The sequence below is a fragment of the Myxocyprinus asiaticus genome, chromosome 4, assembly GCF_019703515.2.
Source record: "Myxocyprinus asiaticus isolate MX2 ecotype Aquarium Trade chromosome 4, UBuf_Myxa_2, whole genome shotgun sequence".
NCBI lineage: Eukaryota > Metazoa > Chordata > Actinopteri > Cypriniformes > Catostomidae > Myxocyprinus > Myxocyprinus asiaticus.
This window is the reverse complement of record NC_059347.1, coordinates 28,305,509-28,329,784: the sequence shown is the minus strand read 5'-3', so window position 1 is coordinate 28,329,784 and position 24,276 is coordinate 28,305,509. Positions and strand designations below refer to the sequence as shown.

General features: G+C 37.1%; 2 protein-coding genes across 8 annotated transcripts in view; one reads left to right on the top strand and one right to left on the bottom strand.

Annotated features, from left to right (window-relative positions):
* Positions 1–13,351, top strand: part of LOC127434840 (drebrin-like protein B) — a 44,218-nt gene extending 30,867 nt beyond the window's left edge. Inside the window, exons 5-16 of one of the 2 annotated variants that reach the window (XM_051687861.1) lie at positions 3,072–3,209; positions 3,379–3,456; positions 4,103–4,254; positions 4,343–4,397; positions 4,528–4,602; positions 5,077–5,182; positions 6,949–7,434; positions 8,428–8,859; positions 8,953–9,033; positions 9,122–9,231; positions 11,171–11,222; positions 11,346–13,351. In XM_051687861.1, coding sequence (XP_051543821.1) covers positions 3,072–3,209; positions 3,379–3,456; positions 4,103–4,254; positions 4,343–4,397; positions 4,528–4,602; positions 5,077–5,182; positions 6,949–7,434; positions 8,428–8,859; positions 8,953–9,033; positions 9,122–9,231; positions 11,171–11,222; positions 11,346–11,482 — 1,902 coding nt within the window. In that variant the 3' untranslated portion in view covers positions 11,483–13,351. The remainder of the gene's footprint in view (positions 1–3,071; positions 3,210–3,378; positions 3,457–4,102; positions 4,255–4,342; positions 4,398–4,527; positions 4,603–5,076; positions 5,183–6,948; positions 7,435–8,427; positions 8,860–8,952; positions 9,034–9,121; positions 9,232–11,170; positions 11,223–11,345) is intronic. The other variant, XM_051687867.1, reaches the window with a different exon arrangement.
* The window catches only part of LOC127434854 (rhotekin-like), a 100,561-nt gene continuing 89,634 nt past the window's right edge, over positions 13,350–24,276 (bottom strand). For 4 of the 6 annotated variants that reach the window (XM_051687878.1, XM_051687888.1, XM_051687903.1 and 1 more), the window contains exons 8-12: positions 22,562–22,668; positions 22,078–22,206; positions 20,587–20,752; positions 19,947–20,051; positions 13,350–16,455 (exon numbers count right to left, since the gene is read on the bottom strand). In XM_051687878.1, coding sequence (XP_051543838.1) covers positions 15,818–16,455; positions 19,947–20,051; positions 20,587–20,752; positions 22,078–22,206; positions 22,562–22,668 — 1,145 coding nt within the window. In that variant the 3' untranslated portion in view covers positions 13,350–15,817. Of the gene's footprint in view, positions 16,456–19,159; positions 19,267–19,946; positions 20,052–20,586; positions 20,753–22,077; positions 22,207–22,561; positions 22,669–24,276 lie in introns of those variants that run through there. The other 2 variants (XM_051687911.1, XM_051687922.1) reach the window with 2 other exon arrangements.

Sequence of the window (24,276 nt, the reverse complement as noted above, 5' to 3'; positions counted from 1 at the left end):
CGCTTAATTAACATTGGATGCACAGCCTTTTATGCCAACAACAAAAGCTATGAAAAGTGTTTGTTTTATCACCTGCGGTCTGTAGACTGTGATCCATTTTGGACGCAACTCACCAGTTGCAAACCACTGCACTACACTATAACTCATTATTACATACACAGTAACATAAGTTCTGTAGACCATCTTTGTTAAAAACGAATTTATCAGCAGCATTTTACTATACATGATATACGGTTGATTGAAACTTGAACTGTAAGCTACAGTATGTAGGCATGGAGTAAGTAGGTGTGTGTAGCTGTGTGTGAGAGAGAATTTGCCCTCAGTGCTGTTAATATACTGTCATCACCACTAAAGCCCGGGGCTAACTGCTTGTCAAGGGCTTCATCTAAAGCAAGTAATAACAGAGTGTTAAGTCATTGAACTCCTCCCAAGCACAAAGAGGGATAAAAGAAGGGAGAGAATAAACTAGCCCAGATTTTTGCCTAATATGATCTAGATAAAGTCATTTCAGTCACAGAACAATGAAATGTAAACAAATTGGTCCTGACATGTTGAAGTTCTTGTGCATTTCAGAGGAACATGGAAAGTGGCCTGTATTGTATGTATTAGGCTGCTTGGTAAAGACGGCACACTATAGTAGTCCTTTCTAAAGCTGTGGGTTTTGTTGGGTTTGAGCCCAATCCAACAATCATGCGGCCCTCTGTCACATCCACTGTCTCTGTCTCATTCCTCTGCTACTCCCGTCTCCCTGGGATTCTGTACTATGTAATGCACTGTAAATCCTCAGTAGATCTTTTCATCTGAGTGATCCCAGAGCTCTTGATGGATTCTGATGACATGAAAATGCCTTATAAGGGAAATTGTAGTATGCAGACTGTGGTGTTGTTGGAGCTACACTGTACTCTTATATCCGACCTCTAGTGTAGGCTACAATGGAAAATTATTTATACCCATATCCCGTTCTCTCATTATATGCAGTTACAAATCCTACATTGAAATTTAGCTCTCTTATTTTTTATTTCTAAGCATTGCTACTCAAAATTGACCATTTAAATAAAAAATAGACGGAGTGTCTATTTGCACCCCAATAGTCTGGTGGAACCACACAAATATACGACAAATGAAACAATAGATGCCACTGCAGTGGCGTGTAAAAACAGTGTGTGAATGTGTACTGTTGTCCAAGTGACCACGGTTCAAATCTGCCTTTTGTCCCACTCTATTCCCCATCCGATTTCCTGTTTCCACTCTTAATATTTCCTTTAATAATACAAATTATTATAATACATACAAATTAATATAAATGTTGATTTCATCATAGTGATTTGGCCATGGTGAATGTCGGGGAGTGCAGAGAAGGGTTTGATCTGGAGGCGAGGTCTGTTGATCACACTCGTTCCCACGGCTCGGTGTGTAGATTGCATCACTGTATTACTAATATATAAATAACCAAAATTATTTTTTCTAAGGTAAGGTTAGGGTTAGGTTTCAGGGTAGGGATTAATGTAGTGTGTCTGTGGGACTCTAAATAACACAATAAACACACTGCAGTGATGCCCATATACTGTATGTTAGTATTTAAATATGGGTGCAAATAGCATCTGACACTATTTGCACTGGGGTGTAAATAGCATGTACCATTATTTGCACCAGTGTGCAAATAGCATCTGCCTTAAAAATAACAATACTTACTGAGTATAAAGTCCCTGTGTCACAATAGCTCAGAGTTTACACAAACAAACAGTACCTATTAACAATGACACTATTGCTTAAGAAATTTGAATGTTTTCAATAAAACAATGTCACAATTAATTCAAATCATTAAAATTTAATTCAAATCATGGTCAAAATTTCAGTGTAGAATTTGTAAATCAGTACTATGAGAGAAGGTTAACTGACAAATATTTAAGTCCATTAATTGTTCTACAAAAGCAAAAATCACAGGCACTTAAAATGGAAGTAAATGGGGCAACGCAATAAACATTCAAATGCACACTGTTTCAAATGTATAGCCACAAGATACACAGGTAAACATGAGATTGAATCACTTTCTAAATTTGTTTTTATTACTGTAAGTTATTTCCAATACTCCAACTCCTGTCATGATCATGCAAAGCCTGTAAACCGATGCATGACACACAAGAGGATACAAGAAAGATTCCAATACAAAACTACAATAAAAAAGAAATAAAGAATAAAGAAGTAAATAAAAATCAGCTTAACGTGCATTGAACCTGTAACACTCCTTTAATAGAGGGATTTTAGATTTAAGAGGAGAGAAAAGAGAGGAAATGGTGTCTTTCATTAAACTTTCTCTGACCACAGTGCTTCCAATGCAGGTTTTAGAAGTTTCTGATACATTTCTGTAGCCAATGCAAAGTTTCAGGCATGAGTCTATAATAATCATATATACCAGTTATTTAGCAGTATATAACAGTATCATGACTGCTCGCAAAAAAAAAAAGTCTTGAGCAGATTCCAACGCAGGCTTTCTGCTGAATGTAACTATGTTCAATGAAGAATGTTGTAGCTCCACTGATGTTTTTGGTCCAAGCAAGGCAAACATGTATAGTGTAGTGTATTTTGTGACTTTAAAAGGTTCCAAATCCATAGCTGTTGCATATTCTACAGCCCTAGAATTGTGTGTGTGTATACGCGCATGCCTGTTTTAACTGCAGTCATTAATGCAGGGATGAGTAACATGTCTTGAAGTTTATACAGTATGTCAAGACTTGTGAATCATCCTATATTTGATACCTGATGTTTTAAAGTATTAAAATGTGTGTCTTTTTTTTATTGTCTAACATTGTCTTGTCATTGACCAATGTACTTATGGTCTACTGTGTAAACAGCAAATAAAAAATAAAAAAAAAATATTTAAACACAAATACACAAAAAAACTGTATAAATACAGAACTATATGTCTATAGCCTACTATATGAGTAAATACTCAGTCCTTAATCAACAAAACAACAGGCCTATTAAGAAGCACAGCAAACCTATCTGCATTCGTATGGAGGAGTTTCAAAAATGTGGTCAGTATTTTTTATATTTAATTTTTGTCCTTACAGGAGGCCCAAATATTTATTACAGCCTCACAACAAGATGAGGTGACGGAGGAGAAGATTACGGCTGCTCTCGCAAAGATTCGACTACCGCTGGAGAGACTGAGGAGACCCTCAAAGGCAAAGGAGCAGGAGGAGACTGTGGTAAGTTACCACAAAAATACCAAAGAATTGGTTTCATTCATTAAAATGTCAAATCAGTGGTCTTTTTCAGGGTATAATTTAGCGATGTGCACAGAGGAAGTGGTCTAATTTTCTCTATTGGATGTTTTTGGTAATTTTTAATCTTTTGTTTGTGACACACTCGCAACAGGGTACGAACTACAGGAAGACAAATGCTGCCATGGAGATGAGACGGATTAACAGAGACTCCTTCTGGGCACGTGCAGAGGTGCAGCTCAGCTATGTTTGGAACTGGACAGCATATACTTTCACCTAACATCATGTGTATTCCCCACATTTGTTTTTTTTAGCTATTTTCAAGATATGACGGGTGAAATCTAAAAAAAAATAAAAAAGCCATGCCAGCCATGTAAGACATCATTAACAGTCAAGCCAGCTGGTCATCATAGTAAAAAATAAACCCTTAACAGAATGATCAGGACTGACTGTATTGTGCCCTAAGGGGTGTATTTTGTAATAATGACCAGCTGACTGTACATTATCCTTTTTATTACATGGCTTCTTACAAAATGAGTTAATAAATGGAGATTAAATATTAATTTCAGTTTATTTAAATTATTTTATTATGTTAGATGAAATAGACCATAGAGCGATAGAAGAGAGATGAAACTAGCACACAGTATGTAAAAAATTGGTTCCAAGGGTAACTGTAAATTATACACTTTAGCAGTCATTACACAAAAATATTTGACCTCAGAATGCTGCAGTTCACCAATCAGAAACAAGTGTTCTTGAGAGCTGTTTGATAACTTATGATATTATATATCTGTTAATTTCAACAAAACTCTTGTTCAAACTGCAACTATTACTAGTGCTAGCAGATGTTCAGTAAACTAATATAATATGTGTGTTAGCGTGAGGAAGAGGAGAGAAAAGAGGAGGAACGTCGGAGGGCTGTAGAAGACAGACAGCGCTGGGAGAGAGAAAGAGTTCTCCAGGAAAAAAAAGAGGCTGAAGAAAGAGACCGAAAGATGAATGAAAAGCTACAGATGATTGAAGAGCAAAGGTTTGTAGTGTAGACCAGATAAAAGAGGCTCTTCTCTCGGTGGGGGGATAAATTCTTCCAACTTTACTTTCCTGTCGTTTATTCACAGGAGAATTCAGGCTCAGCTTGAAGAAGAGACTAAAAAAGAGGAAAGAGCAAGATGGGTGAGTGTTTGAATTTTGTGTAACTGAATTTTGTTGTTACCTTTATTACATTTTGATTTACTAGCATAGTGAAATGATTAAATGGGTTCATGTCCTGGTATGATATTAGGTTTATTTGTGTAATTTCCAGGAGCAAGAGCAGAGAGAGCACGAGGAAGACATGAAGGCACGACTTAGACGCAGTGAATCCATTGAGAAAGCAGCAGTACGTTTATCCCCTTTTAAATTAACCAGATTAAAGACCCCATGAAATGTCTTGCCAAGAGCAGTTTTCTGGAAGTTTGGGTGGGATACATTGAAGGGATAGACATTTTTAATGTGTGTATCAGCTAAAGGTTAATTTTGTCATCTTTTATGAGTACAGTAGCATATAGTTGGCTTCAAAAATAGTAGACATGGACTAAATCTTCATGGGGTGTTTATGAAAATTATAAGTCTAGTTTCTACATTTCTTAACAACACTAGTATTCATACTTTCTCTGCTCTCCGCCTTTCAAAACGTAATTGTTGTGATCAGTGAAATTGCTAGTTTCATGCATGTTCTGTTGGCTCTTCTGGGTTGCCTTTGCCTTTAACTCCTGTTATAATTTACTTCACTTCTATTCCTTTATCATTTACAAATCTTCATTGACCAAGCAGGATTGTGTTTGAACAATCGCAATCTTCTTTTGTCCATTAGGAGGCAGCAGCACTTGTTTCTCAGCGCACCATCAATGCCAGAGAGTTTTTCAGGCAGCTATCTGCCTCCTCACAAAACTCCTCGAGCCCTGGATCTCCACGCTCAGGTAAAAATGGCCTTCAGAGACCGACAACACAAGTAATTAGGTTACAGTGTTCATTGTAGTTATTGAATGAAATTTATTTATAATGGCTGATGCCATTAAATGCTAGAGAGCAGGGTGGCTAATGGCCAATATTATGCTAATATATATATATATATATATATATATACATATACACTGGCGGCCAAAAGTTTGGAATAATGTACAGATTTTGCTGTTTCAGAAGGAAATTGGTACTTTAATTCACCAAAGTGGCATTCAACTGATCACAAAGCATAGTCAGGACATTACTGATGTGAAAAACAGCACCATCACTATTTGAATTTGTTTTATTTTTGAGCAAATCTAGACAGGCCGCATTTCCAGCAGCCATCACTCCAACACCTTATCCTTGAGTAATCATGCTAAATTGCTAATTTGGTACTAGAAAATCACTTGCCATTATATCAAACACAGTTGAAAGCTATTTGGTTCATTAAACGAAGCTTAACATTGTCTTTGTGTTTGTTTTTGAGTTGTCACAGTATGCAATAGGCATGTCTTCAGGTCAGTATTAGGTCAAAAATGGCAAAAAAGAAACTCATCAGTCAATCATTGTTTTGAGGAATGAAGGTTATACAATGCTTGAAATTGCCAAAAAAACTGAAGATTTCATACAACGGTGTACACTACAGTCTTCAAAGACAAAGGACAACTGGCTCTAACAAGGACAGAAAGAGATGTGGAAGGCCCAGATGTACAACTAAACAAAAGGATAAGTACATCAGAGTCTCTAGTTTGAGAAATAGACACCTCACATGTCCTCAGCTGACAGCTTCATTGAATTCTACTCACTCAACACCAGTTTCATGTACAACAGTAAAGAGAAGACTCAGGGGTGCAGGCCTTATGGGAAGAATTGCAAAGAAAAAGCCACTTTTGAAACAGAAAAACAAAAAGAAAAGGTTAGAGTGGGCAAAGAAACACAGACATTGGACAACAGATAATTGGAAAAGAGTGTTATGGATCTGAAACCCATTGAGGTTTTGTGGGATCTGCTAGACTGTAAGGTGCGTGAGAAGTGCCCGACAAGTCAGTCACATCTATGGCAAGTGCTACAGGAAGTGTAGGGTGAAATGTCACCTGAGTATCTGAACAAACTGACAGCTAGAATGTCAAGGATCTGCAAAGCTGTCATTGCTGCACATGGAGGATTTTTTGATGATAACTCTTTGAAGTAGTTTAAGAAGTTCTGAAATTTTTTTTCAAATTGTAATAGTAATCTTTCTTGTTATTAATGTCCTGACTATATATTGTGATCAGTTGAATGCCACTTTGGTGAATAAAAGTACCAATTTCTTTCCATAAGAACAAAATCAGAACATTATTCCAAACTTTTGGCCGCCAGTGTGTGTGTGTGTGTGTGTGTGTGTGTGTGTGTGTGTGTGTGTGTGTGTGTGTGTGTGTGTGTATATATATATATATATATATATATATATATATATATATATATATATATATATATATATTTTAAAAGTTATTTTTTATAATTGCTGAATTATATTTTGCTGAATTCTTTTTATAATTGCTGAATTATACAGTTTAATGAATACGAGATATACACAAAATTGCTGAATTTTATTGATCACTTTTGTTAATCAGCAGTGTGCACTGTGATCGGTTATTGCCAGTATTCTCAAAATACCCCAAAATTGCCTGATTAATCACTGTGGCCGATATATAGTAGTTCAAAGTGACCTTTTGACTTTCTTTTTTGTTCTCGTCCTCAGTCAAATCTCCATTTCGTCGCTATCAGCGCAGTTTGACAGACACAGCCTTCATCTTTGAGAGGGCCAGCTCCATTTCTGGTCCCACTTCCCCTCTGAGTCCCTCTATAAAGTCTCCCTTCTCTCGCACCCCATCCACACCCTTCAAACGTCCTGCATCCCCGCTCAGTCCATCCTTCCGTACAATCCCCTCACCACAGCACCCTCAAACATCTGCAGCATCTCCTCCCACATCACCCGTCCAGCGCTTTGTCCCACCAGTGTCGCCTTTACCCAGTCTGCCTGTCTTTAGACCCCCTCCATCCCCGTCATCACCACCTAGCCGGCCAGCTCCTCAAGCCCCAGATTCAGCTTCCCCTGCATCTCCACAGCTGCTGGGGAATCAAGATAAGTCTGAGACATTCATCTATGACATTAGCAGAGCGGAACTTGCTACTGCACCAGAACTGCCTCCAGTTCCACTCTCTGATGACACACTGGACGATAAGGGTGAGTTTAATGAATTCACACCAGTTTATGTAACAACAACAAATGGTCTAAAGCAGGTGGCTTCAACAGCGCTGGGAAAAATAAAATAAATGCTAAACAAACAAACAAATAAATAAATTATTGAATTAACTTCAACCAAAAGCTCAATTTCAGCTAAAGGTTTCACTGTCCCTTCCACATTAAAAGAATGTTCTGGGTTTAATACAAGTTAAGCTCAACTGACAGCATATGTGGCATAATGTTTTGGCAACAATCTCTCCCCTCGTTTATTAAAAAAAAAAGAATTTGTTAGTGTAAGGGACACAAAGTGAATGGGGCCAGTCCATAAACATTAAAATACACATTGTTTCAAAAGTATAGCACAATACAGAAACATTATATGTGTCAACATGATTTTAGTGTAATAAAGTGGATTTACCTGTGTAACGGCATTAAGCAGATTACAGGGTTAACCGGCGTTACATTGACACGACAACGAAGATGTAATATTGGATAACTTTGCACAGATAATGTTAGTAATTGATTTTATCACACTAACATCATGTAAACATATATAATGTTTAGGTCTTGTGGCTATACTTTTGAAACAGTGAGTATTTTAACATTTATGGACTGGCCTCATTCACTTCCATTGTAAGTGACTTACTGTTACTGCAATTTCTGCTTTTTCTAAAATAAACTAGGGAAGAGTTGAAATTATTTTGTGTAGCAATCAACATTAAGCCACAAATTCTGTCAATTTAGTTTACCCAAAACTTTCCTTTAAAGCTGAAGTGTGTAATTTTTGTGACACTAGTGTCGCCAAAAGGAATAGCAAAAAAAATCAGTTCTCAAAACGTATTTCCAAATACTCCCTCCATCTGCAGTTGGTCGAACAAACAAATTGTCCTGCCACAAACTCATGACATTGACTGAGTCAATTTTGCGGTGTCAGTTTGAAAGCGGCAATTATTTTGTGTGTAGATTGACTGTTATTCTTAACATCTCTCTCAGAGCTTGTAATTGGCTCTCGAATGCTGTGTGAACTACAGTCAGAAGTTCACCTCACTGCCAAGACTGTTCTGGTTGAAGAAGATGAAGAAGAGGTGGAGGAACCAGAGGAACCTTCAGCCATCTCAACTACATCTTCAGTTACCAAGATCACCACAGATTATGAAGGTGCAATGAAAGCAGCAGAAAAACAATTGGAGCCAGTGGATGAGAACAGTGTCATCAGCCCCCTGGAGGAAGTTGAGGAGCAAGAGATGGAACCAGAGTTAGACTCTGTGGAGGAACCAGAATCTGAGGAGCAGCCTGCTGTTAAATCCAAGGAATTCCAGTCAGCTGTAGAGCAGTCAGGACTTGAGCCAGCCAGACCTGTGGTTCCAACCTTAGAAGAGGTCTCAGAAGATGATGAGGATGATGAAGATCTACTAGAGTACCAAGGTGACAGGAACACTAAGACACAATATAAAGAGATACAGAATATTTCTATTCTAGTTGGGTGGGATTGACATGTTTCTCTTGATATGTATCCAGAGTTGTGTGGGAACACATCAGAGCATAATCTGATGACCAAAGAAGATGAATCAGAATGTGGCAGACCAGTAAACGGTACAGGTAATGTTACAGATAAAGTTATCAGTGATGGTTATAAAGTTTTGTCGACTCCTTTGTGATGAGCTTTGACTTGCTTTTTGGTTTTAAGGAGAGGATGTTGATGTATCTGAGCAAAGCACACCTGAGAGGTACTGTTACACCGTTAATCGTGAAGATGAAGATAAAATCCAGACTGAGTTGGTGACTGAGAATGGCGAGGTACAAACAAAAATAAACAATCATAAATCTCAAAATTTGCATTAAAATTGTTGATTTAACACGTTAATTCATGGGGGGGGGTAACATTTTGGAGGATGGGGACTTGCGGGTGTTCTGGTCACAAATATAATGCTCCTTTGTGGTTCTTAAAAATAGTAAAGATGCTGAATGGTGATATTGATTTCAATGCGATAAAAGACCTAAAATTTGATCATTTTATCTTCTTTTTTTCATTATTAAAATAACATATAAGTAGTCCATATAACACATAGCTGTTGTATGGCCCCAGAAGCTTGGAATATAGTGCACACATCATATGGACTACAGTTATGATGTCTTTATACTGAACCTTTAATTGAGCTTTATAGTATTTGTCCTTTATGAAGCTTGACAGCTCCTGCTTACTATAAACTGTTATTCTATGGAATAGAGCTGCTTAGAATATCTACTTTTATGTTCCAAGAAAAAGTAACAGCATATGGGTTTTGAACAACATAAGGGTGAGTAAATGAGTAAAAGTAAATTTTCCATTTTTAGGTGAACTACTCTAACTGGTGGCTCATTTTTTTGAGCACAGACCTGACAAGGACATACTCAAAATAAAATGGTCTTTTTTAAAAGAAGACTCTTAAGAGATGCTGTACAAAATCCAGAATTAAAGACATAAAGAAATTATTTAGAAAATCTTAAATTGATTGTAAATTATTACCTAATAATATTTGCATAAGAAATCTAACACATTTTCCTTGCCGCAATCTAAAAACTCAATGGAAGGCAAAAGTCACAGGTCTTGCCATGTTCTAGTTCTGATCTGGGTGAAAACGCTTTACTTTGTGTTTTATAGATCAACACATTCAAGTGAATTTTCTAAAAAAGCTACTTCAGAAGCTTTCCAGATTACCACATTCATTCAGTTCATTCATAATATACACACATTCGCTCTTTGTCTTAAGCCTGATATGCTGAAAACTACTCCATTAATGTTTTCACATTCACATGAATGACATACGAATCACAAACTGTACATGACATATTTTCAATGCAACACGGCACATTTCGCAAAATGGTGAATAGTTTGCACCCTTGGAAATTACTGTGGTTATGGCCCTGGAGCGATTTAAGCTTGAAATACCACCTTCATGTTTTTAAGGGTCGCAGTAAGCAGGGGGCAGTCAGCGCAGCTCAAGTTGTACAGGCATCGTGCAGCTGTACAGGTGTTTAAAGACAGCTAGATGGAACAAAATGCAGGGGTCTTGAGATTGTTTTTTTTTTAAAGTTTGAGACTAAATTTAACTTCACACAGCATCATAAAAACACAGTGTTTATGGCTAGAAACACTAAAAAACTAGTGAAACTCGAAGCAACCACTTTGAGGCACTCTAAAAGCGTCTGACGATGTGCACAGAAGGATCACAAGAGCGCGTGTCCTGTGAGAACAGCCCAAGTGTACAAACTGATAAACTCAAATATAAAATGGATTGCTTGTGGACTGTAGGCCTGTGATAGGATTATGTTCAGTGATATGGAATTAAACCAAATTAGCCCTGATTAAGGCTTTCTAAGCCGCAATGCGTTTTTTTTAACCTTGAAGCCATGATTCAATAAAGGCTTTTTAAATTTATACCCGATTTTGAGTACCTTGGACTAAAACTTTACTGTTTGAATAGAAGATCCCTTATCCAAAAAGCACCAGTGGTAATTGCTTCATACCTAAGCATCACTCCTGGCATGCTTTGTTTGACTGTGAAACCTAATAATATATTGACATCTAAAGTCACTCTTTGAATTGTCTAGGTAATGCTTTACTCGTCTGCCACAATAATAATGTCTTTGAATTATCTGAATTAATGAATAAGATAAAAAAAATTTAAACCCTACTTAAAAACATCGTAATGTAATAAAAATACTCAATCAGATTTTGTTCTCCCTTTTATCTTAGTCATCACCAGACAGACTTCTTTGTGTAAGAGCTTTGTACGACTACCAAGCAGGTTAGTGTTGCTTGCTTAAACAGCAGTGCTATACTGTATAATTTGTTTTATGTTGATATACTGTACATGTATTTATACAGACAAAAATGAAAACATGAAATTATGTCATTTGTCCTTTGACAGAGGATGAAACAGAAATCTCTTTTGAACCTGGTGACATCATCAGTGATGTAGAAACAATCGACAAAGCGTGGTGGAGGGGTTCCAGCAAAGATGGACGCCAGGGTCTCTTCCCTGCCAATTATGTAGAGACCATCTAAAAACATTTCTACCCCCCCTTTTTGTCAATTCTCAGGGACTTAGAACCCCAAAACCCAGTCAATGAGGATGTACCAAGTACTCTGAGACTTAAGTGTCACATGAAAAGGGTTTTGGAGTAAAATGTTCATAAGCAGAACTTGGCCAACAATTCAATTCAACAAAACAATTCAAAACAAGCAGCCAAAGTAAACTATTATGACTTAAGTGACCATCAACTGCAAGACTGTGGATAATTCTCACACAGTGTGAGCTTAGATACTGATTCAGTACAATTTCGGTTAGAAATGTACACAAATATTAATTTTTGCACATTACACACATGCATTATTTACACATTTCATCATTTATTATTTCACCTTTGTTACTAAGGTGCTAAATAATACCAAAAAGGAGGTCAAAATGTTTATTGGGAGCACCGTTTGTGGCCTTGTACACATAATTCTAACAGTAACAAATTAAAAGGCCCTGAGGATAGTAACTTTGTTTCAGAACAGGTACTCTCATAGTACCAGTGATATATTTTCAATTGATTGACAGCCCTAATTATGAGACTTGTTGTAATCTGTATTGACATAACATGCCATGTTTTCTCTAAAGCTGTGTTTAACAATGCGATTGGTTTCTTAAGCCGGTTGCACACTGTATGATTTTTAGGGTCCTTTACGATTGTTGCTTGTCAGACTGTACGATATGATCTCCCAGTGAGATCTTGGGTAAAAGCCATGGCACACTGAGCGACATTATGTCAGACTATAAGATACACAGCCGTTTCGGTCGGCACCGCTGACTGGGAGTTTTGTCATCTGGCCATCGAAGGAAAAGTCACATTGTGACACTGCCAGAACTTTGTCGGAGGCTCAGATTTATTGCTAAGGCCATTAATCGACCGTTGGTGAACGTGTCATGCTAAGCGAGTAAAGACTGCCAATTTTGCTGTACAATGAGAGAATATTTTTTACAATCCCTAAAATTTGTCTCAGTTGGCAAAATCTTGGCCAAAATTGTACAGCGTAAACCTTTAAATACACTAAAAGTCATTGTTAGAGACCAGTATGTTAAAAATTTGTTGTCAAATAGTCACTTTTTTTATCTTCAGAAATTTGGGTTCAAAATAGTGGTGTGAATGAACCAAACTTGGTAAGGCCATAATCCTTCTCTCCCAACATTGTGCCCTAGAAAAAGGCACATCACGTTCTGTAAATTGTTATTGCAGTTGTATTGTCTTTGTTCTTTTAAACGGTTGCCTTGAATCTTCTCTCTCCAAAATTAAATTCTTCCAAACATTCACTGTTGTGTAAATACTATAGAATACACATATTTTTGGTTTTCTATGTAATTTATTTATCTCTGACATGAAAATAGATATATTTCCTCGTGAGGGTCTGTCAAATCCTTTTAACCCTTATAACTTTTATGGATTTCAGTAGACAATGTTCAGTGTATGAATGCAGTATCAAACAATACAAGAATCACACCAATCCATTTAGCTTGCTCTATTCTCTATATTAGTCATCTCTTATTTCTTACCTCTTAGCTAAAAGTTTTTTTTGCTTTTTCACATGTTGCATTAATGATTTATATTCTTAATGTCCTACATAGTCAGTACACTGCTTTCATATTATTTTGAGTATCATGGAATATCACATATCAAGAAACCAATATTCAATACATGTATATTCATGCATGAGGTAAAATTAAAGGGATTAAAGGCATACACTTTACTGGGTCATACAAATTTGTGTCATAATGAGTTTACCATCTTGAATATTTAGCTATGTGTACATTGCACCTTTATATTTTTCATTTTCTTTTAAAGTTATTTGACACTAGCACTGCAAGAATTAAAAGAGAGCTACACACTCACAAAACTGTTGCATTTACTTTTAATTTAATTCTTTACAATGTGTTGTTATTGTACATGATCAATGAGTTTTCTCTCCAAAGACAATGTACAGACAGTCTGCTGAAATGGCATTCGCCTCCAGGTTACCCATTCAATGTTATGCCAGGAAAGTTAGAGCTTTAATCATGAGATGATAATATTTAGATATAATTTTATTTATAACAAAAATTAATATGGTAAAATACAACTTTAGTAAAAGCAAAAATGAAAATGCTAAATTACAAAACTTTACAGTAACAAGTAGTGTTCGAATGAATGACTTATACAAGTCAGTGGCTCTTTTATCACTTGAGATTTGTTAATTCTGAAGTCGGTGTCATCATAGTACTAAAACAAACCTTTTCTTCATTACTTCTGAATTTGAGAGGGATGTTTAGTCCATATTGTCTACACTTCCACCTTTCTGACATTTATAATACATTATACAAGTAATCATAAAAGGAAGAAAAGTTGCCATCTCAGATTTTTGATTTCAAATCTAACATATAATTCAGGTTTGAATACCTAATATATTATGCAGATTTTCTTTCTGCATTAACCTGTCTCAGAAATGTTAATTTTTTGTTATGGCAAGATAGACTGCAACTCCACAACTGACAATATACTGAAATCACAACAATAGTTATCCAGCTAGACTTTTATTATTGTTAATATTGCTAATATTTTAAACATTGACCACTTAAAACAAATAACACCTGGTCAACAAAGACAATTTGTCAGACCAAAGCTGGAAGACTTTACACTGAGACACGGGGGAATGAAAATCAGCTTTTAGAAGCATATAATGCGTTTTAATGAGGAAATAATGCAAGCTTAACGTAATGCATGTACCTCTGTTGTAAATGAAATCCACTTTGAGCTGTTGTAGCTTTGCATAGTAATGCCTTTGCAAACCTTCACACAGTGCTTTTACTGGCTCAAAACTAAGCACCATTAAAAAAAAAAACACCCGGCTGTAACCCAAAATTCTAACCATTGCTTGTGTCGAATCCTGGTTTATGAGTTTTCTAATCTTTAACTTTACAAGATTCAATATAGGGTTCACATTTACAGAGTGAAATAACTTATGTACAGTAATCCTGAGGTCATAACAGTTAAAAGTAGTAAACAGAGTCACATTATCCCATGTAATTATAAAACCTGAATATAGAGTCTTGAGACGTCTGCACCTTTGCATAGTGTATTGAAGCCATGCAAAGAGTATTTCGTGATGAACTGTAACAGACATTTTGTAACAATTATGCTGTATGATGTTAAAGTCATTGATTGATTCATATAACTAACGAGTCACAGATGGTGCATAATTAAAATTGATGACGGTCTGCTAGAAAACTTTCTGCTTGCAAGTTGAAATGCTAAAGGTGTCACTCAATAAGTTAAAAAGGAATATCAGTGATGAGCTAACTTTCACACTTGGTAGGATTATTTAACTATTAATATAAAATGTTTCAATTAAATTAATTCATCCTGTAATATTTGCAAGTCTTTAATGTTAGTGATGATTAATCCTCAGAATTTTAGAAGAGGCTAGCATGGCAGAACTTCTCTCTTTCTGAGTAATTTACACTACATGGCAAAAAGTGTGTGGACACCCTCTTCTAATGAATGGGTTTGGCTATTTCAGTAATTTCAGTGAAGACAAATCTTAATGCAACACCACACAAGGGTTCTCACACAACCTGTCAAGAAAATGTTCTGGTCATATTTAAGCCCAAAGCATTACTAAAAAATATGAAATTATATTTTACAAAAAGAAAATGAAGCATACGGTTCATTTAGGACCATAAAGATATTTGGCACTGTGATTTTATTTTGAGGACACATAAGCACATTTTACCCGCCAATCCTCATTATCGTAATGCGTCCGGACAATTACTATTCCCATTGTTTTCAATGATGATTCTCATTACCATAACACAGTCATCTTTTCCCAACATAATAAAATAAATAAAATGCTGTTGTAATTTTTTATTTTTTTATTTTTTTTAAATCAAAGGCATTCCAAAGAAGTACTACTATGATGTATATATAATTTACAATTTAAATAATAATATAATTTTTTCCACATTGCGCAAATGAGAATATTATAAAGACTTAGGATCCCTAGAGATTTACGGGTAAAATGTGCGTAACTGTCATGAAAATAATTTCACAATGTAAAAAATCTGTTTGTTGCAAGTCTTGCACATAAATGGGCATTTCATGTAGAGACAATGTAGTAGTGTATTTTGTAAATAGCAATCTAATTCCCATTGTGGTGACTGCACTGAAGAAAACATTTTGCCTGTCATTGTTCTCAGATATAAAGAAGATGCAATGATTGCCATTGAGCATGCATGACCTCAGAAATTCCAGTTCTTTCCAGGGGGACACAGGAAGATTTGGAGGCTGTGATGTATCAGAAAAGTTCTGATTGTAGAAATTATGACAGCTACACCTGACTCTGTAGCCAGTTCCTGGGGTCCAGCTTGGCTCTCAGATTCCTGAGGCTTCGTCGTGAACTGGACGGTCTGGAGAAGCCCAGTTCTGACTCTTGGCTGTTGCTTCCCTCACTTGAGCTGTTGCTTGAAGTTGAACTGGAGCAGGACAGAGCAGTCTGAGTGGGTCGAGGAGACAGAGAACCAGCAGATGGAGGCTGGCAGGTGCACTGGAAGCCACCGTAGCCTCGACTGCGCAGAGTGGAGAGCTTTGCATCCAGGGAGAGGGTTCTGGGGCGGATGTGGCTGGAAGAGCAAGAGGTGTCGGGGGACCATGCCTGGCGAAAGCATGGGCTGGCACTGGCCGGGCTTTCGCTGTCTGACGTGAGGCTGGCATTGGAGGAGAGAATACCGGGGGTTCGGTGGCATTGTGGGCTGCGAGGCTGACGGCTGTGCAGGTGAGGGCTGGGTGAGTGCGGGGGCAGGTGCATGATACGGTGGTGCTGATGATTGATGGGAGTTCTTGGGGGCTGTTCTTCGAACGAGGACATCCAATGAGGCGGCGCTGCGAGCTGCGCCCTCAGCTCGAACTCCTCAATACGACGTGTCAGGATGTCAGTGACCGTTCCGATGTCATCAGAGGTGTCAATAACTGCAAAGGAAGAAAAACAGGTCCCACGATGACAAACTTATATTTCTATACAGGATGAATAAATTCACTTCGGCTGATGCCTCTGAGGCTGGTGTTCCACTAGCCGATTTTCAGTCACAAGCTTCATTTACAAATTTGTTTTAGAATCAGGAGGAGTCAGTGCATGTGGCCGGTTGCTTTTGAATGACCACATGCTTATTCCAGCACATATTCTTAAGAGCACTCATGTTTCGCAATTATGCAACTGTGCACGTGAACAGTCAAATGCACTTCCTAGTCAAAATGCCTGTCCTGTCAAAGGATAGTTCACCCAAAAATACTCACCTTCATGTTTTTCCAAACCCATATGACTTGCTTTATTTTGTGAAACAAAAGTAGATGTTAGGCAAAATGACAGTCTCCAATCACTTTCATTGCATGAGAAAAAAATATGTGAATGGTGACTGAGACTAACATACAGCCGCACATGTCTATATGTGTGTCACAGACGAAAGAAAGTCATATGGGCTTGGAACAACATGAAGGTAAGTAAATGATGACAGAATTTTCATTTTTGAGTGATCTATCCCTTTTATAAGGGTGCTTTTAGACTTGGTGGCTTGGACCGAACCCAAGTTTGTTTCCTACCCCCTCCACCTGCCCCTACTGGTCTCTGTTCACATCATATTCTTTGGGTCCAAACCGCAGTCCGATTGCATCATTAATGTGAGTATAAGCAACAGCTGTTTACCACTGTAACTAGGTAACAACTAAAGAAGACATCAGCTTCAATATGATTTTAAAGTATTCATCTCTTTGGATTTACCACCAAAACTTTACATGCACTGAACAACTCTGTTTGTCTGCCACGGATGCATTGATTGTGCTATGATGTGATGAATGTTAGTTTGTCAGCCGCGAGCCCACGGATGCGTTGCAAGAGATGTAAAGAATGTGAGCAGCTATCTAAAGGGGATTTATTTGGAGACAAGCAGTTAAGAGAAATGCATTATACCATGAGAAATGCATAATATAACAATAATTGCGATCGGGAGCCTGCAAAGACGTGTTTTATACGTCATCACAAGCGGTTCACTTCCACGTTTTGGTATGACTGCGTTCATATCAGCAGTGAACCGTGCCGGAGTTCACATGAACTGTATTCCAGACCACCTTTTTAAGCCGACTGAGGTGTGGTATGCAGATGCACAGCAGAGTTTGGAAAACAGTGTTAACATCATCCAAACGAACCAAAATTTGACGTCATTCGAACCTGGGTGCACACTAAAAGTGTCAGTGTGAAAGCACCCTAAAAAAAAAAAATGTTCAAATTTGGACAGCATCTAATCAGTGTTAATGTATACTAATTACTAATGTATTAATGAATTACTTTTGTACCTTTCTGACTGTTAACTGAATATGTGATGCTGCTGTTAAGATACCTTAAAAACTTCAAGAACTGTTTACTTAATTTGCATCTTTGTTCTTCATTTTATTCCTGAATTTTTACTTTGAATAATTACTGAAGCAATGTATACAAACACTTTAACATTACATGCTAGTTTTTTGCGCATTTATGTTATAATAATACTCCTGTTATTATTTCTGCACGATTAATGTTGATTTGCTGCTAAAATGGGACGTTGCAATACGGAACGGAATCTGAGAGAGATGTCGGAGGCAGTTGTTAAATTAGTTGTTTAATCTCTTTCATTCTTAATCAGTGAGTGTGACAGACCTCATACAGAAGGTCTGCAAAAACAGTCAGTAGACTGAGTTGTTCAAACTAGCTAACTGGTTCAGAATCCCTAGGGCAGGGGTGCTCACACTTGCAATGAGAGCTACTTTTTCATAATGTTGTTATAGCAAGATCTACCATACACAATATTCTACATAGTCGGTAGTGAAATTTGACGATTCTCTACTCCTATTTTGATACCACAACAAATAATACCACAGTAATTATTCAAGACAAGTCAACTGTCTGTAATAAAATAAGAACAAAGAAACAAATGAATAAAAAATGTAAGCAATAAATAGAAAGAAATAAAAAAATAATAGAACAACAACAAATATCTTATTAAGAAAACAATGCTTTTTTAACAGCTTTAATTTTAACAGCAGTAGCCTTTCATTATTGACTGTTTACATTAATACCACACCAAGACGGACATTTTGGGTGGACTTTTGAAGTGTGTTTGACTGTTCAGACACTTATCCGCATTACCATGAGCACTCTCGGAGCACCCGCACAAGTGCACACACATAAAGCTGCCTGTCAGTCAAACAGCACGTGGCTACAGAAGTGTGGAATTAAAAAAGTCAATCTTTAATATTTTCTCTCTTCTCTTTCCATTTTGACCTGTTATCGAGATTGACCAGTGATTCTCTTGCGATCTACGTAATAAGCACCCCTGCCCTAGGGGGTCATGACTGAACAGCAGGAGGATTGTGAAATCATGATATAAATGCCAATGCCAAATGAAATAGATAAAAACAATTTAATGTGTAAAATTAACATCAAATCTATTCTGGTTTTATATACAACACGGTGAATAATTAAATGTATTATTCATTGTATTTATTAAAAGGTTAGCACATTATTTGAAATCTAATTTAGGTCACAGGGGTTCAACTGATAAAAAAGGCCAGCACTGAGACTCAGCAATAGCAGCCTTATGTGGGAAGAGGCGGAGGTTAGGTAACGTTGCTCATTACAGTTACTTCACCTGTCACTGTAATAGGAGGAGAGCAGAGCACGGATCTCAGCAGAGACAGCGTTATCCTGCAGCAAGAGCCCCTCACAGGATGCAGGGGCCGAAAGAGGGGCCACTGATGAGGAGGGGGCAGCAAAATGCAAGAAGGGGGAACAAATGTGGAGTTGTAGCGAGGGAGCGGGAGATGAGTGTTGATGTGAGAACCAAATAATGATACAGTGGGTGGGGAATGTATGGGATGGATGTTTGGAAGAAAACCATTGGTGCAAAGAGTAATGACAGAATTAAATGCAAGAGTTCATGAAATATCAGAAGTGTGGATCAAAGGGAAAGATAAGGGAAAAAAGATTGGACAAGAGACGGACATTAAAACCGCATAATAAAGAAAAAGGATGACAGGAAAAGAGAGAGAAAAGTGTGTCAGTTTGTCAGAAACAACAGCTTTGTCATTTACAGTAGCAGTTAAAAGAGATACATTCATATAAAGAGGCTCAGATCTGTGAGAGGAATAGAACGTGCACTTCAGTCCACACATCAGTATTAGATCCACAGACAGATCTGTGTTATTCATGCTCTGTATCCTTTCTTTTACGATCTGTCTCTATATATAGCTCTCTAGTGTGTCTTATATATATCTAGTGTATAGAGTATATAGTGTATATGTCTAATGTATCTGTCTAGTCTATCTTACAGTATATATCTAGTATATATATGCTCTATATTACTGCTGGTGTGTATCTTGTGAAAATATAGAACTTTCATAAATGTATATAAAAGTTGTCTGAACGCACTCACCCATCTCATGGTACAGGGAGCCCTGTTTGGGCGTGACTATGGCAGGTTTCCGTGGTGAAGGCAACTCAATCTTCATCAGGTCGTCACAGCATTGCCTCCACTGACCTGAGGTCAGAAGTGCTTTAGTCAAACGCAAGGATGCTCACACATCAAGCACTCTATAAAATAATGTAATGCTGTTTAGAACAGTATAAAACATCCCAACTTTAATAGTCTTAATATGGTCTCTTTTGACTGAGTGGCAGCGATGCCTCCATCAAAGCTTTTCTTACTACAAAAATATTCTGTGTGTTAACTAATAACAACAAAATCTAAGCCACTGCAACAAATTAAACAATAGATGTAATATGGTTTGATGAGCATGTGTATTCTCAGCTGTGGTAAAACAGTTGGAATATCCATCTATATCAAATCCATCTAAATTGCTTGGCAACCATTAACAGCACACAATCAAAATGAATTGTTTATTGAATTATTATTAATAAATGTATTTACTGAACATTGTGTCTTTTAGCATATTGCTGTTGCCACTGTTTAATAAAAGTGATAAGCCACTTGATGCTGCAGGTAAAAGTGATTTTACCACAGTTAAGGGGGTTTAACAGTGGTTCATTCCATTAAGTTACAGTCATTTACTCACTCATATCATAGAACTGTTGCCAGAACGCTTCCATCCAGCCCTGTGTGTCCTCTCTGCTGTCTGCCGTTAGTGTGTGTGTCACCTCCTCTCCTCCATATTGGTTAGTGATGCAGATATTCTGTGCCTTGCTGTGAAGGTCCTTCTCTGCTGCTCGTATTCTCGTCTCCTGAGATGGAAAAACAACACTTTTTCAATACACTTGTGTAAAATTATAACAAGGTAACATCTGATTAATTGACAACATTTGATGCTATTTTATCAAGATTCAATGCTAAATACTAGTAGGCTAATTTGAAACAAACAACAACAACACTAACAAGTAGTTAAACTACTATATCAAAGTTAACAGTTATATTAAATAATGATAACAAACAAAAATATACAAAAAATGAAATACATCAATATAAAATTATTAAAAATATAATATTAATAATAGAGTAATGTATAATGAACCATTATCCTAGGCAGTCGCTTTCCTTTACAGCTGTGCTATTTTCTCGTAGTCTTTCATGTCAGTCTACGGTCCCTTCTCATAATAAAATCATTTTAATTCATTCATTTATTTTCTAAGTCATTACTCGTTACATTATACGTGAGATAATGTACAGAAAGCAGGTCATTATTGCAAAATATAGACTGTATATATCCCTTAAATCAGTGGTTCTCAACCTTTTTGACTCCAAGGCCCCCCACTGTCCAAGACGATATTGAAGGCGACCATTAGCATTTTAATTAAGTTGAATTATTTTCATTATTTTAATATTTCTTATTTTACATACATTTTAAGTCAACTTGAGGCCCCCTTGGAAGTGTGCTGAGGCCCTCTAGTGGGTCCCGGCCCCCTGGTTGAGAACCACTGCCTTAAATTAGAATTATCCCTTCAGCAGCATGTAATAAGATTCAGGATTTTCATTTGCACTTTTTCATTTTAGCATTCTGAATTACATGCAGTTCTACATAAACGTTTGTTTAAAGTAAGAAATCCAGCAATACCTGAACTGTAGACAAATATCCTTCTTTCACAGATTTTGCAGTACTTAATAGTCATTATAGTTAAAACCAATAGGTGACAGCAGAGCACAAGTAAATCTGTCCAGTGCACAGTAGTCACCTGAGAGCTGAGGAATGTGCAAACTCATAGTGCAGCTCTCAGAGGTTAAAACGAGCTCTTTGTGCTCATGACATGTGGCTCTTTAGGGACACTGAAAGATCCAGACCCCATACAGGACAAGCAAAATGGCTTTTCAAATCTAGTGACACAATGTTGAAAGTTCTGACAGCTGTGTATCTCACAATACTAGTTAAACATCTTCCTTTCTTTTTTTTTCTTCTTTTTTTTAAGAGAAGAATCCATAGTTTCGAGGAATTCTGTTATGAGATTCATGATGTAAAACATCTCATAAAACTTCAAAAAGCAGAACAAAGCCCCTGATACCATGTGCATAAACGAGTGTGCTTAAAATAGCCAGAGCAGGACTGAATGTGGCTTACTTTGTTAATACCAATAGTTAAGACAGGCTCCACATTGGCCTCCATGTCTTCTTTTTGATGATAACAGAAGAGATTTGTCCCTTTTAAGACACCATAGACATTTGTCCAGCCTTGTGGCTCACCTCCAAGCTTGAGAGAAGGAATGAGAATGTTAGCACAAGAAAACTGAATATTGTGTGTGTTTGTGTGTTTGTGTGTGTGTGTGGGGGGGGGGGGTTACGAGGACTTTTTTTAGGTTGCAAACTGGTAATTCCAAGGGTATTATACTATTAATGTGGTTTATGAGGAGATTTCTAGTGTCCCCATAATTCAAATTGCTTAAAAAAACCCATACTAAACTATGTTTTTTTGAAAATGTAAAAATGCAGAAAGTTTTTTGTGAGGGTTAGGGAATATAATCTATAGTTCATACAGTATAAAAATCATTTCTATGGATAGTCCTCATAAGGATAGCCGCACCAATGTGTGTGTGTGTTTTACTCACTTTGACTCTTAGGCAGCCACTCATCATCTGTTGTGTCATACAATGAGGTTGAGCAGCCACACGACAACATACACTGCCATAAAGAGGCAACCAGTAAGAGCACTCCTCTACAGAGAGAGTTGGGGGGAGAGAGAGAGAGAGAGAGAGAGAGAGAGAGAGAGAGAGAGAGAGAGAGAGAGAATGAGAGAGTCCAAGTAATAACACTCCTACTGCAAAAAAATACAAAATTGTATGATTTTTGAAAGTTAGAATCTATATTTCAAAACCTAGTAAGCACAAGCTATTCAAATTATGTCAAGATGGCATTTTATATTCTTAGTACACATTTTACAGGAAACTAAACTATCATCTGCCAGACAGACCAACCCACACACAGACTGTCAGCAATAACTCCTCATACATAAAGACAGTCGTAAGCACCTCTTATTTGCTCTTTACACATCATGGTTAGCCATCCTAGAAAGTTTATGAGCGTGAGTAAATCTGACAGACACACACACACACACACACAAACACACAAACACACAAACACACACGGCCTGTAGATGTACGGTGTCTGTAACTGATTACCTGCAATGTGAAGAAAACTAGCATGTCATAAATCTAATGTGCTTTATATAAAATCCAAGTGTTACAATCTCTACATCAGACAAAGCACTTTATCTCACTTTAATTTTGTGTGTAACATTAAACTTGCACAGTGTTTTGACATGTTTTTCAAATATAGAGTTACTCATGTTCTTGGTCATTCAATTTGGAACGTTATTCCTAGGCATTTTTTTAGTCCTTTGTTACGTTCTGTCTTATTTCGTGCATGTATGTTTGGTACTTTTTCTCTTTCTCTGTGTGTTTGTGGATGTGTCTCATTTGTGTTGAGTGTTTGTCTGTTCCAGGTGCCGCCGACTTGCAAATTAGCTCCAACTTGTGACAGCGACTGGTGGTTCCTGAAGGCACGTTTTATAAAATCCCTGCGTGGCCTCTCAGAAGCGAGCTGACATAGAGTGTTCTTCTCTGCTATGTTAGTTCTGAGAGCAGTAACTTCATAAGAAGTTTGTGATTTAACGCTTGAAACCACGACTAGCGTTCTGCCTTTAAAGCAGTCAGGTTTGTTGGGGTGACTTGCCTGTTAGTTGGATTTACTTCTGTTTTTTTTTTTTTGTTAAAATAGGTAGGCAAGACTTTCTATATTTTTATTTTCATATTTTCAGGCTGTTTATTTCTTTTTACTTTATTAGATTGTTTTGGACCAGGGGTCATCCTGAAGTCTTTTTCCCTGCTGCTTTTCAAAAATCTGTTCACAAACATAAATTGTTATATTTATCCTCTGGTATTTGGTCTGACGGTTGAGCGGGAGCCGTTCTCTTTAGCTTTGTTGCATCCAACCCCTAGGGGATGTAATATCCTTGTAATATTAAATCAAAATGTAATAACTTACTCTTCCTTGAAATGACTTTTCAAATGATGTCACTTAGGCGAAATAGGCTAAGTGACATCAAAATAACTATGCAGTTCAGGTTTGGCTCAATTCTGGTATGTAATGGCAACTTTTCACTATCCAATCAATGTCTGAATAATTACATTACCACCCTTCATGATTTCTCATTAAATATCCCGTTTCACACAGAAATACATCACATTAAAGATGCAAAATGGGTTGCAAACAGAGACTTACTGTATATTGACATTAAAAAGGGGTTTTATAAGGTAGTGGTAGA